At 38.8% G+C, this 17,151-nt stretch overlaps 2 protein-coding genes across 2 annotated transcripts in view; both read left to right on the top strand.

Moving 5' to 3' along the window:
• Window positions 1-4,781, top strand: part of LOC117112225 (hyalin-like) — a 26,787-nt gene extending 22,006 nt beyond the window's left edge. Inside the window, exon 6 of the mRNA XM_033255302.1 lies at window positions 4,216-4,781. Within this exon, the coding sequence (XP_033111193.1) occupies window positions 4,216-4,510 (295 nt within the window). The 3' untranslated portion in view covers window positions 4,511-4,781. The remainder of the gene's footprint in view (window positions 1-4,215) is intronic.
• A 3,171-nt stretch (window positions 4,782-7,952) lies between these two features.
• Window positions 7,953-10,666, top strand: LOC117112208. Its single transcript, XM_033255280.1, has 2 exons — window positions 7,953-8,336; window positions 8,441-10,666. The coding sequence occupies exons 1-2, from the start codon at window positions 7,953-7,955 to the stop codon at window positions 10,664-10,666; spliced, it is 2,610 nt and encodes an 869-aa protein (XP_033111171.1).
• The last annotated feature ends 6,485 nt before the right edge of the window (window positions 10,667-17,151 follow it).

Raw genomic sequence — 17,151 nt, 5'->3', positions numbered from 1 at the left:
TTTGGCCCGCCAGGTACAGGAAAGACAGTGACCATTGTAGAAGCCATCAAACAGGTGTGTACTTTATTTTCTGGGACATTATATCGGGTCATAGTTCATTATTAGTTGCAATTTGGCAACATTAAAAGCTCTATAACTACTCATTAATTAATTGACCTTAATTTTATTCACAAAGGGCTTGATGTGCCCAATCAATGTGAACTTTGACAATTGATTCTATTACTTGGAGCTTTTGTTGATAAGCTGTGTTAGTGGTTTTGATATAGAATCTGTTAATGTAAACTAGTTTGCATTCAAGAGAACCTCAAGTGGGATGTTAATGTGGCTGACATTATCAGCTGGGCTTCCAAAAGGTTGTTCATTCTTTTTCGCTAAGGAAATTTAATGCTTCAACCAAGGATTTAGTTGCTGTATATATGTCATACATTCGTCCAATAGTCGAATATGCTGAACCAGTGTGGCACTCCTCTATTACCCAAGATCAATGTAATGATATTGAGAGAGTCCAGAAACGTGCGATCAAAATAATCAATCGTGGTAATTACCACTCATACACCAGCCTGCTCTAATCTTGGATTATTCTCCCTTAAAAAACGTAGAGAGCAATCAACATCTAAGTTTTCAAATCAGTTGCTCAATTCCAAAACATTTAGACGATTTTGCCTCCGTCTAATAGTTCACGACATGGTCGTAACCTCCGTCACTCTAAAACCTGCAGGTTCCAAAATGTAGAACGAATAGATTTAGTAATTATATGACACGTTTGCTTGGTTCCGGTTAGCTTTTGTAAAAATATACTGAAAAATCAGGAAATTTCGCGCGCATTAAACTTTCGCGAATTTCGCGAACGGTCCAGATTCGCGAAAATTTTCAGGTCACATGCTCTATGTTTAAAAAAAGATCAGTATAATACTATCTGATCATCGTAAATCTCGAATCAGTTTCACAAAGGAGATTCTGGTCATTATAAATCACTAAATTACACCAAAAATTAATCTAAACTTTTTTAAAGATGATAATGAACAATAAACAGCAATGATTGTCAGTATTTCAAGGCCTAAACTCGCCGACGACGATGCAATACAGATATAGGGCCTAGGCCTAAATGGGGAATCCCCACAGATTGCAACAGGTTCGTGAAAAGTTCAAATTCAAAATTTTAAAAATTGTATTTTAAATTATTTTGTGGATTATATTAAATGTGTAATAGAATGTATTTTAATTATTGAATAAATATTCTGACCTTACATTCCGATGTTGAGCTCAAAAAGTTCGTAAATTCTAGGCCTATTCTAAACTACTCAGCAAGTATACTGATCAGCAAGGTTCTGATCACCACTGCATGTGACTGCACATGTGCAGTACCACTGCGCAGTATACTAAGAAGTTCAAATGGAAACTAACTTTCTTAGCTTGACATACCATGGTGTTCAGTCATCATCAATCAATGTGTTTGAATCAATAATAGGCCTACAGGAAATATTCTCATTGTAGGATGCTTGAATACTATACAAAATTTAGGAATATCGTATGAGTGAGTATGTAATGTATGTAATTGTGTCTTTCTTAACTGTGCTTGGGATGGCCAGCTAAGTCCTGGTCCTAGCAGCTGAGGTAGGCTGCAGGCTTATGTCGCCTAGCCTAGGCCTAGCTATTGTAGCCTAGACAGTGGCTGTAGGCCTATCTAACCTAGGCCTAGAACTCACAATACGATATTTTCAACTATTGTATGGTATTCCTGTCATGAATAAAATTTAGGCCTTTATTGTGATTCGCGAAAGTTAAATTTCGCGAAAACGGCCGAAATTATCAATTCGCGAAAGTTTCGTTGCGAGAAAGTTTCTGGTTTTACAGATATCTTGCCTGCTACTCATTGTAACCTTGGACTTTCTTATTGGCCCATGTGGTAATTCTTGTGTTTGGCTGGCTCACAGTCCACAAAATATTATTTTTTATTGGTTTGGCTGTCTATGTTAATTGACGTTTGTTTTTATATGCTTTTTGTCTTTTTCTCTCCCTTTTTTATCTTTTTAACTTGGTTTTTTGTCTGGTGATGTTCTTCTTATCCCTGTTTTTTTTTTCATTGTTTGTGTTGTGAATTTCATATATTTTGGTGATTTTTAATTGTATGGCGATTTTTGCAATACTTTATATAGCCGTTTGGCTGTCCGTTTGTAATTTTTTATCTGAATCTGAATAAAGACCTTGAATATATTATACTTGCATATTCTGCAACTAAAGTAGGCCTTTAAGACTATTGTGCTCACTGGCTCCTTTGTTACATTAGGCCTTTGTCCATTTAATCTTTACCCCGGTATTCTTAAAACGAATTTTTGTCGAATTTCGAGCTAAAACTTTAAAATTACGTCACTTCGTATTCTTAAAACGAACTTCGACTAGCACTACGACTAAATGACGTGAACCTCGACTAAAATGATACCTCCGCAGGCCGATTTTTTTAGTCAGCCTAGCTAAAGCGCTGACTTGAAATATTTACCTCACTAAAAACGTGTTTTTTGTAACTCACGATAAAGTGAAACGAATAAAAACGATTGTATACGCAGGTTTGATATATCTTCGGTGTGTTAAACAAAAGAGACATCAAGTTTAGCTTCCAGAAGGAGAAATTAACATTTTTGCTGGCCACATGCGATAGTTCCTGATTTGCACGGAATCCCCTCGCGTTGCGATCACATAGCTTCACAATAAAAACAACAAAGATGGCGCCGCCCTCGTTCGGGCTCAACTATAATAGTTCTCCAAAGAAAGCAAACTTTCAGTGTCTATTCAAATTCTCTATTGTAATATGTTAACAACTGATATAGTTATTATTATAGAAAATTAATTAAGGGAATGATGGTCTATTATGAATTATGAGGAAATACGTTTTTGAACCACAGACGGCAGCTTTATATTCATCCGCGGTACCGGATCTCTAAAATTTCGTCTGCTATTAAATTTAGCCCTTTTCATTGCTTAGTTTGATAGTCGTGGCTTGCCAGTTGTCTTCAGTTGAACTAAAAATAGGACTTGATTTAGTCGTAGTTAAAACTTCGACTACATTGTTTGTGAATACAAATTGAAGTTAAAGATGCAACTAGCACTAAATGAAGTTCTAGTTCGAAGTTTGACTAAAGTTTGTTTTAAGAATACGGGCGTTAGAGATGCGTGGATTATTATATAATAATTATTATATAACCCCCATACCTCATCACTTTTGGGGAAATTCTAAAATTTTAGTTTAAAAACGGTCATTTTTTTTTAATCTTTTTTAACATGGAAAGCTCATTTCTTGCAAAAATGTTTACTGGTACAACAAAAACATATTTTTTAATATAGAATTTGAGGGGGGCGGAGTTAGGGAAAAAAATCCTCCCTTCCTCATCAGTTTTCATTGATAGGGTGATAAACCTTATGCCCACACAGTGGTCCACTGATGCACACTACTGATTGCGATAGGGGAAGATGTTAACAAACTATCCTACGTTACGCAAATTCGCGACCGGCTACACACATGCTCATGGTTCAATTCAATTCAATTTAATATTCAATTCAATTTATTCAACAAATACCCCCTGGCTGGCGAAGGTAAAAATATATAAAATACAATAAAACTTCACAATACAAAATTAATTAAAAGGAACTCGCATCCATAGTTAGGTATAGAAATTTAAAAAATGCTCTTGTTCAACCATAACCTTTATTGAAAAATAAAAATTGCGTACGCTCAACGTAGTACAGTATGTGACCTTACAACTATGGGCGGCCTAGCGTGCCATCACGTAACAATTGCAGGTTTTCTTAAAACCTTAGATGAGCATGTGTCAGAAAAGGAGTAGGACTAGGCCTAGACTATAGTAAGAAATGAAAGTTGGAAATATAGGGCTATTGTCGGTCCAGGGAGCTCTCATCTCTCCAAGAGAGATATCCTCATTTTGATATTGACCTATTGGAGAATGTGATTCCACTCAAATCATGCCAACGTGCACAGTCCCAGGATTGATTGGATTATTGACTTGCTAAAAAATCACATGATAAACGAGGTGCTTATTCGCGCGAGTACGGTACCGTATAAGTTGAAAGAATGAAGTTTAAAAAACTTACTTTCGTTGCAATGTGGATTCTTATAAACATTAGAACAAGAATCAAACAAAACACGACATTAATTAATGTCATTATTTGATATAAATATGAAATTGCCTGTTATTTTTCCAGATCATACCATGCCCGAAAAAACGAAAGAAATATAAATGATGATGATGTTGAAATACCAAAACCAAAAACATCAATAAATGCACCAGGGAACATAGAAGAAATCTCCATGCGGAGTGGTAATGCAGTTTACGTAAATGATGCTGTAAAGAGACGGGCAAGGATGAACATACCTCGTTACATTGATGCTAAATTACCACCACTACCACCACCACTACCAAGAAAGACAAATCCAGAACACGAAGATCTGCACACTTACATTGAAATTGATTCAGCATATACTAACCCTAAAAAGTAGCTTGTATTAGCATAAGAGCCTCTTATGAGGTCTGAGGTCACTCAAGTTCCAGGGCCTTAAGAAAGACCACCTCTGGACAACTAAAAAAAACCTGGATATTACGTTTTGGTTATATTAGACCTAATAGCTGAGATATTGTTTGTATTCATAATTTATTTTGAGACATGAAGTTATACTATAATAAAATATATTCACAATTACTGTAGCCAGATATTATAAAATTAATTATCTACAACAAAATAAATTTCTCTTTTTATTATGCAAACAAATTATTCCAGAAAATAATCATCTAGTATTTGCCATTGTCAAAATATTTCAAACAGTGTAGAGCATGGCCGACGGAACCGGGGGAAGTACCAGGTGGGCCGCCCCCCCCCCTCCCCCCTCACACACACATACACACCCACTTTTGGTCGAAAATATATGATGTCTATGGAGATTTTTGTATGATCGGAAATATAATCACAATTATTGTAGCCAGATATTATAAAATTAATTATCTACAACAAAATATATTTCTCTTTTTATTATGCAAACAAATTATTCCAGAAAATAATCATCTAGTATTTGCCATTGTCAAAATATTTCAAAGAGTGTAGAGCATGGCCGACGGAACCGGGGGAAGTACCAGGTGGGCCCGCTCCCCCCCCCCCCCCCCCCCCCCCCACTCACACACACACACCCACTTTTGGACGAAAATATATAATGTCTATGGAGATTTTTGTATGATCGGAAAGTAATACAAGAAAAGAAAGGAGGAAGAAAGAGGAGATTGAGCGGAAAGAGAGTGTTTCTACAATCCCCGACCGAGTTACATTTTTCGCAATTCACATTAGCGAATCTGGTGGGGGACAGGGGTCCTGACCAACTCCCATGGGCGAAAAAAAAAAATTAAAGAATTCTTTATTCTATAAAGAAAATTAGAAGCTTACCTCCCGCCATCTAGGCATAAACATTTTCTCGGGGGGAGAATCCCCCACCCCACCCCCTTTCCTTTTAGAATATATCGATTTATGTGAAAAGAATACGATGTAATTACTCTTTTTTTTTTTTGTTATGTTATATACACATAAGGCCTACTTACTGTAATAAAGAACGAGAAAAGATTACCTGACCGGCCGTTTTCAAGTCATTAAAAAAAAAGTTAGAAGTCGGGAAAGCTCATTTCCCGCCATTTAGAAATCAACATTTTCCCAAGGAGACCCCGAACCCCCCTTCTCTTTAGGTTCATTGATTCATAGAATTGTTCTCAAGAGGGGAAAACCTTGAATTTTGAAGAATTCGTATGCAATTACTGTTTTAGCCCTTTGGGCTATCCATAGGTGTAACTTGTGATGCGCGGGTTAGAGTAGACGACCATACTAGCAAAGAATGTACCTGTACTGTAAGTTCGATTAATGTTAGTTAATTATAAATCGTTTATTTTAAGAATCATATAATATTGATGGTATTGTGATTTTTAGGCTGTGGATTATAACCATAGCTATTAAACATTGATAGCATCTTGATGCGGATTAGCAGATGATGAAATCTGTACTTTAGATACTCAAGAAGCCTAGTTTATTGTTTGCGAGAGGGCCTGGAACTTCTCAGGAATTTGGTCTTAGGTCAAAATCAAGCTTATTTGACGTCTAATTGATATGGTTAATGATCACACTTATAGAATGTTGAAAGTAGACATTTAACGATATGTTCAGTTTGTTAACGGTTTATATCAGCTCGGTATAAATCACTAAGGATAACAGTATTGTAGGTTGATAAAGGCGTACGCCATGTAATTAATTAGCCATTGTAGTTTGGGCTAAGCCTTGCTGACCGGTGCTCGTTCCGCTTGAGTAGCTCGGGTATATAGGCGAAGTTTAGGTTGCCGTGTGGTTATTTTCCATACACGGAGGTGGCTTTTATGCACGGGAATTGTTTAATACTGATTTATTTGTTATTGGTGTTATGCTAAACTAGGAATATACTCTATACTATATTGTAAACGTTGTTCGTTCTTTTTATGACAGGGATAAATCCACTATAAGTTGATAGTGTTACATCCATGTGGGATTGCATTTTAGTTTGCTGAGTGAAGACTTGCGGTGTCCGTAGGCACTAGCCTGCAAGTTGACTGTAGGAATATTGTTATGTTAAATAGCCTTGGGTTATATTATGGGTAATTGATAATTATACGATATTGTTGATTGTTGGTTCATGAATACTCATAGTTTGTTTTGTTATGTTATTCACAGTTTTACTCGACGGTCACAAAAGGAGGAATAAATTACACGTACAACCGTCAACGTGTGTTTGTTGTATTTATGTGCTGGAGAGTTCACATACTGGATAGGGGGCGCTCATTCCCTCGAGGCCAGTACAGTAAAAAGGCTAAACGGCATCGTCAATAGACTCACACCAAGCTAGGAAATGACTACATCGTCGGGAAAGACGTACCTTGCGAGTGCAAAAGTTGTGGAGAACACGTCCACAGCACAACAATCGACCGGTCATTCTTCACTGCACAAGAATGGAAGAGTGCGATGATGATAGCAGCATCTCTTCGTGGTTCTCGAACACCAGCCTTATTAGTTCTGCATCCTCAAGAGTTCGAGCTAGGGCAGAAAGGAAGAGATTGAATTTATATTTCATTCGTGCCGAAGTTGACTTGCGCCGAGAGATGGCAGAGAAAGAGGCGGAACTGAAAAGGAAAAATGCAGACTTGCCAGAGGGAGGTGTGGGCAACAAGACACCTAATCCTAAACCAGATATGGACGCAGCATCAGAAATTGGGAATGCCTTACTGAAGAAGGAATTAGTAAGCAGTAGCCTAAAAAAAATTTGATGAATCTCCTGGACATTATCGCGCATGGAAATCAGCCTTTAAAAATTTGATGAATCTCCTGGACATTATCGCGCATGGAAATCAGCCTTTAACAATGCGACTAAAGAGTTGAACATGACTGCTGCACACAGGCTGGAATTAATTATGAAATGGTTAGGCCCCAAGTCATCTAAGTTAGTAGGACCTGTATACAATATACACATCAGCAAGCCAGTGATAGGGCTTGAACGGATCTGTGATCTATTAGACAACAAGTATGGAGCCGCAGAGGCGATTGAAGTAGATTTGCAAAACCGTATTGATTGGTTTCCTAGGTTAAACAACTGTGACACGGAGAAGTTGTTAGAGTTTTGTCACCTACTTCACGAAATTGAGTATATGAAAGAGGAAGGCGTGTGTCCTGGATTGGCCTGTGTAGACTCTGCTAGAGGCCTCTAAGTATTAAAAAGACAAGGGCATGATATTTCCTCCATTTCAGGTTTATTCAAGGTTTGTCCAAAAACACGCGAGAATTTGGAATGATCCGAGTTTTACTAGACCATACCGAAGAGAGACAAATGTCGAGCGTTCAGAGACACGTCTATAGAGGACAGGAAAAAGTTGTTAAAACGACTCAAAATGTGCTTCCGATGCAGCGCATCCAGCATTCATGTCGCTCGCCATTGTAAGACAGATGCGCGCTGTGAGGAGTGTGATAGCAACGGTCATGTGACAGCACTTCACTACGCATCGTCGAAACCATCAACTTCAAGCCTGCACGCTGCCAGTGACGACGGAGGGGAGATCATCACTAACAAATGCAGTGAAGTAAGCGGACAGGAAGGAACTCCAAGATCCTGTTCGAAAATCTGTTTAGTCAGGGTGTATCTGAAGGACAACCCGTCTAATGCTATAAAAACCTATGTTCTTCTGGACGATCAGAGTAATGGCTCCTTTGCAAGAAGTACCATATTCACTAAATTGGGCCTCCAGGGAGATGTTAACGCATACACCATCAAAACAGTACCGGGGAGAAGAAGGTGTTTGGCCGAAAGCTAAATGGTCTGGTTATTGAGTCATTAGACGGTAAAGTCAAGATGACTGCTCCAAGTCTTCTAGAATGCTAGACTATCCCAGGGAACCTTGCAGAAGTACCAACACCAGAAGTCGCAGAATCATTTCAGTACCTTAAGCATATCGCTTCAAAACTGCCACCCCTGGAGGAAAATGCTGAGATTTCCATTCTCCTAGGAGGAGATGCTCCGAAGACCCATAAAGTAAGGGAACTTCGTAACGGACCAGACAACATGCCATGGGCACAGCGTTTAGATCTTGGTTGGGTGGTGATTGGCGAAGTTTGTGTGAATGATGTACATAAGAAGAACGGTATATCTACATGTAGAACGGAGATCTTACTCAATGGAAGACCAAGCAGGTTGTTTGAAGTTTGTAGAAATCATGTTGAAATTCAAGATTCGGAGTTATTCAAAATAATCCCTGATGATGAGAAGACGGCTATGTCCACAGAAAATAGGAAATTCGTTGAGATCATGAACAGCAAAATGAAGAAAGATGAAAATGGGAATTGGGAGGCACTATTGCCTTTCAAAGAAGGTCGCAATATACTACCGAATAACAAACCTGAATCCTGTAAACTACTGCAGTCACTAATACATAGCTTTCAAAAGCGGCCCAAGATGAAGCAGGATTATTTTGAGTTCATGGGGAAGATTATGGAACGAGGACATACCGAAGCAGTAAACGATAGTAAAGAAGAGAGGCAGTTGGAGTGTTGGTATTTTCCACACTTCGAAATTTATCACCCAAAAAAGCCTGAGAAAATACGGGTTGTTTTTCACTCGAGTGCGGAAAGTAAATGTATCTCATTGAATGATGTTCTCCTGAGTGGACCTGACCTGGTCAACAGTTTACACGGGGTTCTTGTGAGGTTTCGGGAAGATGTCGTTCCCATCATGGCAGACATCGAAGAGATGTTTAAAGTCAGTGAGAACCACAGAGACTTTCTAAGGTTCTTATGGTACAGGAATAACGACCCTGCTGAAGAGGTTGTGACCTACCGAATGAAAGTCCACATTTTTGGAAACAAGCCATCACCAGCCGTGGCCACATTTGGGTTTCGTAAGACAGCGGAGCAAGGCGGACCACAGTTTGGAGAAGACGCTAGAAGGTTTGTTGATGCAAAATTTTATGTCGACGATGGTCTCAAGTCGGTTGGATCACCAAGACAAGCGATAGATTTGTTACGCCGAACAAAGGCCATCCTCGCAACTGCCAACATCAGGCTTCAAAAGATTGTCTCAATAGTAACAAAGAAGTCCTTGAGGCCTTTGATCAAGACGATAGTCCCGGATCTTAGAGAATGGGACCCAGACAACAATGCAGCACTTCAGCGGTCATTAGGTGTGTATTGGAATGTATCCACAGACTTGTTCACCTTTAAGGTATCAGACACTATGGACCGGCCTAACACCAAGAGAAGAGTGCTATCAGAAATAAACAGTGTGTTTGACCCGTTGCAGTTTGCCGCACCGGTGACAATAGAAGGCAAAGCATTGTTGAGAGAGATGACACAAGGTTGGGACGATCCTCTACCTCAGGATATCTTGTATAGATGGAACAAATGGAGAGAGTCACTAAGTTCACTTTTCAATCTAGGTGTAGCCAGGCCATATACGTTAATACCGGCCATCGAGGCAACAGGACGAGAGTTACATGTCTTTTCAGATGCATTAAATAAAGCTATAGGAGCAGTGTGCTACTTAGGAACAAGCTATGAAGATGGTAAAATTTATCTGAGCTTCGTGGCGGGCAAAGCAAAATTAGCACCAAAATCAGCTACATCCGTTCGTCTTGAATTATGCGGTGCTGTTCTTGCAGTCGATCTAGCTGCAGCGGTCCTGGATGAACTCAGTCTTGCCGTACATGAAACTTACTACTACACCGACAGTAAGGTAGTCCTGTGCTATATACGCAATGAAGGACGAAGGTTCTATACGTATGTTGCCAACCGAGTGGTCAGAATGTTGCAAGTCACTACAGCCAAACAATGGAATTACGTTCGGACTGATTTAAATCCTGCCGATGAAGCAACAAGATCGGTAAGAGCTTCGGATTTACATCGTTCTCGTTGGCTGATGGGGCCTGCGTTCCTTCACCAAGTCACCAGTGGTGCAACTGATAGTATGCAAGATGAATCCATCGAGTTAGAAAATGATCCTGAAGTTCGCAGAGAAATAACATGTACTGTAATAAGTTGGCCATATCATAAACACTACTCAAATCTGGAAGGTTCGACCGATTTTCGAGTTGGAAAGGAATGGTTCGTGCCATAGCGAATCTGACGCATGTTGTTCGCTCATGCAAACAGGTTAAAGAGGACAAGTGCCAATGTTGTTATGTCTATTTTTTATTAAGGCTTTTTTATTGTTATTTTTTCTGTTCAATGTTATGAATGTATTATGCATGAAAGAAATAAATTTAAAAAAGTGCCAAGGTTGGCACATTTGTGAGAAGCCGAAAACACCAACAGAAATGCAGGCAGCAGAGAGGCTCATTATTAGGAGTGTGCAGAATGAGTTGTTCCATGACGAAATCACCCACCTTAGGACAGGCACTGGTAAGCTACCAGCGAACAATTGCCTTATCAAACTTAATCCATATCTAGATCAGGAAGGAATTGTCAGGGTAGAAGGTCGGCTTTCCAATGCAGATATTGTGGATAAACATATGCACCCAATCATCTTTCCTAAAAACAACCATGTTACTGATACCATAATACAATACTGTCATTAGCTATGCCGACACCAAGGTAGGCACTTTACTTTAGGCTCCGTCCGAAATGAAGGGTACTGTCTCAGACGCTACATTTCTAAGATTGTACTGCAGTGTGTCATCTGCAAAAAGCTCAGAGGCAGGTTCGAGACCCAGGTCATGGCATGCCTCCCAAACGAACGGTTGACGGCAGCACCCCTGATGTTTTCGGTCCGTGGCTAGTACAAGCTCGTCGCACACGTGGGGGCCAAGCACATGGTAAAAGATGGGCAGTGATATTTACTTGCATGGTTGTTAGAGGAGTTCACATAGAGGTATTAGAATCCATGGATAGTAGCTGTCTTATCAATGCCTTAAGACGGTTTTTTGCTATCAGGTCAAGCAAAACAAATAAGGTCCGACTGTTGTAGTAACTTCATTGGAGCATGCAATGAGATTGGAAAGCAGCTTTCTGCTAGGGAGGTCGACTATGTCAAGCGATATCTTCTGGGACACGGATGTTAATGTGTTTTCAACCCACCGCACGCGTCACACATGGGTGGCGCGTGGGAGAGAATGATCGGCATTGCGGGACGTATACTTGATGCTACCTTAAAAGATGTGAAGCCAAGTCAATTATCTCCTGAGGTGCTGACAACCTTATTGACAGAAGTCACAGCTATCATAAATGCAAGATCATTGCTTCCCGACTGCAACCTGCCAGAATTACCTATGAATCTGTCGCCCAGTATGCTTCTTACTATGAAGCACTCACCTGTGAAAGCTCCTGAAGGACCATTTACTCATAATGACCTTCTCCGAAGTCAATGACGTCGAGTCCAATTACTTTACCTCGCTGGTGTGTTTTGGTTGAAATGGCGTAGGGAGTACCTACCTTTAATGCAAGAGCGGAAAAAGTGCACAGCGTAATATGAGCAAAGGTGATGTGGTCCTTATAAAGCAGCTGGACAACCATAGGAATGGCTGGCCGTTGGGCCAAATTGTGGAGGTTGAACCCAGCAGGGATGGTTACGTTAGAAAAACAGTTGTTGAGTTTATGCAGAACGGGGTTAAGAAAAGATGTTCAAGACCCATAAATGAACTGGTTTTGGTGATGTCATGTGACTAATTTAACAGTTAAGTTTTAGATGACGTATTAAACGTCAGACGGGGAGTGTTTTGGTCCTTTGGGCTATCTATAGGTGTAACTTGTGATGCGCGGGTTAGAGTAGACGACCGATACTAGCAAAGAAGGTTGCTGTACCTGTACTGTAAGTTCGATTAATGTTAGTTAATTATAAATCGTTTATTTTAAGAATCATAAAATATTGATAGTATTGTGATTTTTAGGCTGTGGAGTATAACTGTAGCTTTTAAACATTGATAGCATCTTGATGCGGATTAGCAGATGATCTGTGATCTAGATACTCAAGCAGCCTAGTTTATTGTTTGCTAGTGGGCCTAGAACTTATTAGGAATTTGGTCTTAGGTCGAAATCAAGCTTATTTGACGTCTAATTGATATGGTTAATGATCACCCTTGTTGAAATGTAGACATTTAGCGATATGTTCAGTTTGTTAACGGTTTATATCAGTTCGGTATAAATCACTAAGGATAACAGTATTGTAGGGCGTATCCCCATACTTCGGTTTGGGTGCAGTGCTGGCATGGTATTCAAATTTCACTTCTTTTTATTTTGTGGTTTTGGTTTCCGTTCCATCTTTACACTTGCCTGATAGCGCTTAGAGACTTTTTGTATTTTGCGCTCTATAAATTAATAACCATTAACCATTAGGTTGATAAAGGCGTACGCCATGTAATTAATTAGCCATTGTAGTTTGGGCTAAGCCATGCTGGCCGGTGCTCGTTGCGCTTGAGTAGCTCGGGTATATAGACGCCGTTTAGGTTGCCGTGTGGTTATTTTCCATACACGGAGGTGGCTTCTATGCACGGGAATTGTTTACTACTGACTTATTTGTTATTGGTTTTATGCTAAACTATGAATATACTCTATACTATATTATAAATCTTGTTCGTTCTTTTTATGACAGGGATAAATCCACTATAAGTTGATAGTGTTACATCCATGTGAGATTGCATTTTAGTTTGCTGAGTGAAGACTTGCGGTGTCCGTAAGCACTAGCCTGTAAGTTGACTGTAGGAATATTGTTATGTTAAATAACCTTGGGTTATATTGTGGGTAATTGATAATTATACGATATTGTTGATTGTTGGTTCATGAATAATTATAGTTTGTTTTGTTATGTTATTCACAGTTTTACTCGACGTTCACAAAAGGAGGAATAAATTACACGTACAACCGTCAACGTGAGTTTTTTGTATTTGTGTGTTGGAGAGTTCACATACTGGATAGGGGGCGCTCATTCCCTCGAGGCCAGTACAATTACTCATTTTTTTGTTATGTATTTATACACACATAAGGCTTATTTACTGTAATGAAGAACGAGAAAAAATACCTAAGCATTTCAAGGAAAACCTTGAATTTCTAAGAACTTGAAAGTCCAGAGAGGAAACGTTGAATTTTGAAGAACTTAAAAGTCATTAAAAAGACACATCAGAAGTCGGAAAAGCTCATTTCCCGCCATTTAGGAATAAAAATTTTCCCGGGGAGAACCCCTGAACTTTCCTTCTCTTTGGGGTTTATCGATTCATGGAAAGAAAGAATACGTATGCAACTACCGTACTTGCACGAATAAGCGCCCGGGCGCTTAAAATATTTTTCTGCCCTTTTTGAGGGGCGCTTATTTAAACGGGTCGCTTATGAAAACAGAGTGGAAATTAAGGGGTCGCTTATGGATATATTTGGAAAATACAATGGGTGATTTTTGGATTAAAAAAAATATATATATATGGACATCCGAAACCCAAGATTACGAATGGTTCTATATGGAAGGCAATCACCGCCAAAAATACAATTTTAGATAATAAACGTGCTTTCTCAAACAAACAACGTAAATTTACAAATAAACAATGTACTTTTACAAAAATGTTCTTTTTAAAACAAACAACGTATATTGCCAAACGATGTATTTTCTCAAACGAAGAACGTACATTGTGAAACGAAGAACGTTCCATGCCAAACAAACAATGTACATTGCCAAACGAACAATGTACTTTCCCAAACAATGTAAAATGCAAAATGAACAACGGAATCGTCCATTATTTCAACGGGATAATTGTAATTTTATAGCGCGCATCACACGCTGAACAAGATAACGCCCTCATCATCAGTTATCAAGTTCTTAGACTCTCTTTCACAGAACTGAAAGGTGGTAGCTGGTTTCCAACAAGCAATACCTGCATTAACAGAATAACATTTATTACGCGTAATTTGCCCGATGATGCAAAGTTGTTTGCGGCCTATGGCATTCCTTTGCGATCACTTCGGACAGGAGTAGACAGAAAAGTATAAATTCTACATAAAAACCTGTTTCTTGTGTTTATTACTTTAAAGATGCCATTATCACTGTATAAGTGGTATTGTTATTTAAAAAAAAGTATTAGAAATTATAGAAAAAGCTAATTTTTGTGCAACAGGTCAAGAACATTTATCAATTACATTGAATAAAATGTTGCGTTGTTGTTGAACCCTGAATAATCATTATTCTAAATGTCATGTTATACTGAATTGACATTAGTAGTTTACGTATAGCATCCTTCAGATCAGCAATTTGTTACAGAGCAACATATCGTTACACGTCTAATGCCCTAGGGCAATGTTTTTCAGACTTAATATATACTGATTTGATACTTAATATAATAATAATGTTTAGTTGTGAATTCCTGAAGGCCTGGTTCATGAATATTCCAAAAATTAAAACAAATAAAATTAAAGTAAAATTTTTCAAAAAGTATTATATTGTTGGCTCCTGTTTAATGCTGTTTGTATACAACATAGCATTCACCCTTCTATGTATCAATAATTAATCACTGAAAACTCATTAGGTAACCTTACACGCTACAGGGCTCCATTTAATACAATTTTTATAGCCTTAATCATCAAACTAATGAAAAACTGTTTACTTTTTTTTTGTCATTATTAAGGCTATTTCCAGAGTATAAACTTGCTCTGAAAAAAATCGTACAAATATTGGAGACAAGTTTATGAAATGTAGTTAGGTCATCTTGAGGATATTTCCTGCAGGACCTAGGCTACTATGGGCTAATGACAGGTACGTTTTCACCATTAAAGGCTTTTTCTATGAATGGAATGACCTGTACGAAACACAAGCTGCTCTAGACCAAACCCACGGTACCGTTGCGATTTTAATCGTGCGGGAAATATCCTCAATAATGCAGGTATTGCTTGTTGGAAAACAGCTACCACCTTTCTGTGTAAGAGAGTCTAAGAACTTGATATGATGAGGGCGTTATCTTGTTCAGCGTGTGATGCGCACTATAAAATTACAATTACCCCATTGAAATAATGGACGATTCTGTTGTTCATTTGGCATTACAGTACATCGTTTGGGAAAGTACGTTGGGGGGGGTGTGTATAAGAGACGTTGGGGGGGGGGGGGCAATGTACATTGTTTGGCATGGAACGTTCTTCGTTTCACAATGTACGTTCTTACAAAAAAAAAATACATCGTTTAGCAATATACGTTGTTTGTTTTAAAAAGAACGTTCTTTGTTTGTAAAAGTATGTTGTTTATTTTTAAAAATACATTGTTTGTTTGTAAATGTACGTTGTTTGTTTGAGAAAGCACGTTTATTGTCTAAAATTGTATTTTTACCTTCCATAGTTCTAGTGCAGAAAAGCCTCGTGACAAAATTCTGTGAGTTCAACAGCAGATGAAGTGTGGTGGTGGTGGTGGTGGTGTATAAGCTTGTTTGCAATCTGCAAGTTGAGACAGGATCATTACAGGGCTTCCTGCAAACTCGCATGAAAACGTGCTAATTGATAAGGTGCAAATTGTCGGCAAAAGGAAAAGAGAACTAGACAAATGCAAGAAGGGGAAAGATACCGTCCAGGGAGCTCTCATTTGTCCAGAATAAAATATCCTCATTTTGAAATTGATATAAGAAGAAAATGTAAATCCACTCCGAAGCTTAAATCATGCCAGCCAGTCTCGGGATTAGTTAGATTATCGTTTGCTAAAAAAATCAATCACAAGATATTGTTTTAAAATATGAATAAAAAGCAGGCACGCTTATTCGCGCGAGTACGGTACTCAATTTGTTTTATGTATGTATACACACATAACCGGCCTATTACTGTAATAAGAATGAGAAAGAAGAACTTCAAAACACACCTAGCTCGGGAAAGCTCATTTCTTTTGGGAAAAATTTTGACTCCCACCCGTTAGCTTTGAACCAAGATCCCCCTTGTGCATAATCCCATTCAACTTGCTAGTGGGACACCCCACTTAGTTTGAAAAACGTTCCACCGGCCCTGCAATCAACAAACGGCGTCGCAGTTGTGCTCACAAGGAGCGGAGTAATGTTCGTCGGCCGACGGTCGTACGACGCAGTGAGTGCCCGGGTTGAGATCCAGCGGACCACCATTGATGCACGATAGAGATTGCATCTTTAGATCTCCGATTCTTGTCACAAATTCACGGACTAGCATGCTGTCTGTAAGAATTTCGTAGGACGCGTTAAGAATGACAAAATATTCTGTGTACCTACTGGAACCGAGCCGCATAGCTTGTGTTCCACTATTTACACCTGGGCCGTGTATATATATATTACCTGGTTTGACTCTGGTCTCTTATACACATCTAGATGTGTATAAGAGACAGATTATAAACCTTGTTCGTTCTTTTTATGACAGGGATAAATCCACTATAAGTTGATAGTGTTACATCCATGTGAGATTGCATTTTAGTTTGCTGAGTGAAGACTTGCGGTGTCCGTAGGCACTAGCCTGTAAGTTGACTGTAGGAATATTGTTATGTTAAATAACCTTGGGTTATATTGTGGGTAATTGATAATTATACGATTCAAAACTTGTTAAAGCATGCAAATATCATCATGAATTTGCGGGAGATGGTTTATTTCGGGGAAAAATATGCTGGAGTTCTTCCTGTCAGTTTCTAGGAGA

The sequence above is a fragment of the Anneissia japonica genome, unplaced genomic scaffold (assembly GCF_011630105.1).
Source record: "Anneissia japonica isolate Jap-2015-1 unplaced genomic scaffold, ASM1163010v1 scaffold287992_len753583_cov170, whole genome shotgun sequence".
NCBI classification, from domain to species: domain Eukaryota; kingdom Metazoa; phylum Echinodermata; class Crinoidea; order Comatulida; family Comatulidae; genus Anneissia; species Anneissia japonica.
This window is presented reverse-complemented; position numbering and strand designations above follow the sequence as displayed.

Bases quoted from the DNA above. Each gene is read 5' to 3' on its own strand.
- LOC117112208 (XM_033255280.1), top strand. From the start codon at position 7,953: ATGTGCTTCCGATGCAGCGCATCCAGCATTCATGTCGCTCGCCATTGT. The intron at 8,337-8,440 runs GTACCGGGGAGA...CTAGAATGCTAG, and splicing joins ACGCATACACCATCAAAACA to ACTATCCCAGGGAACCTTGC.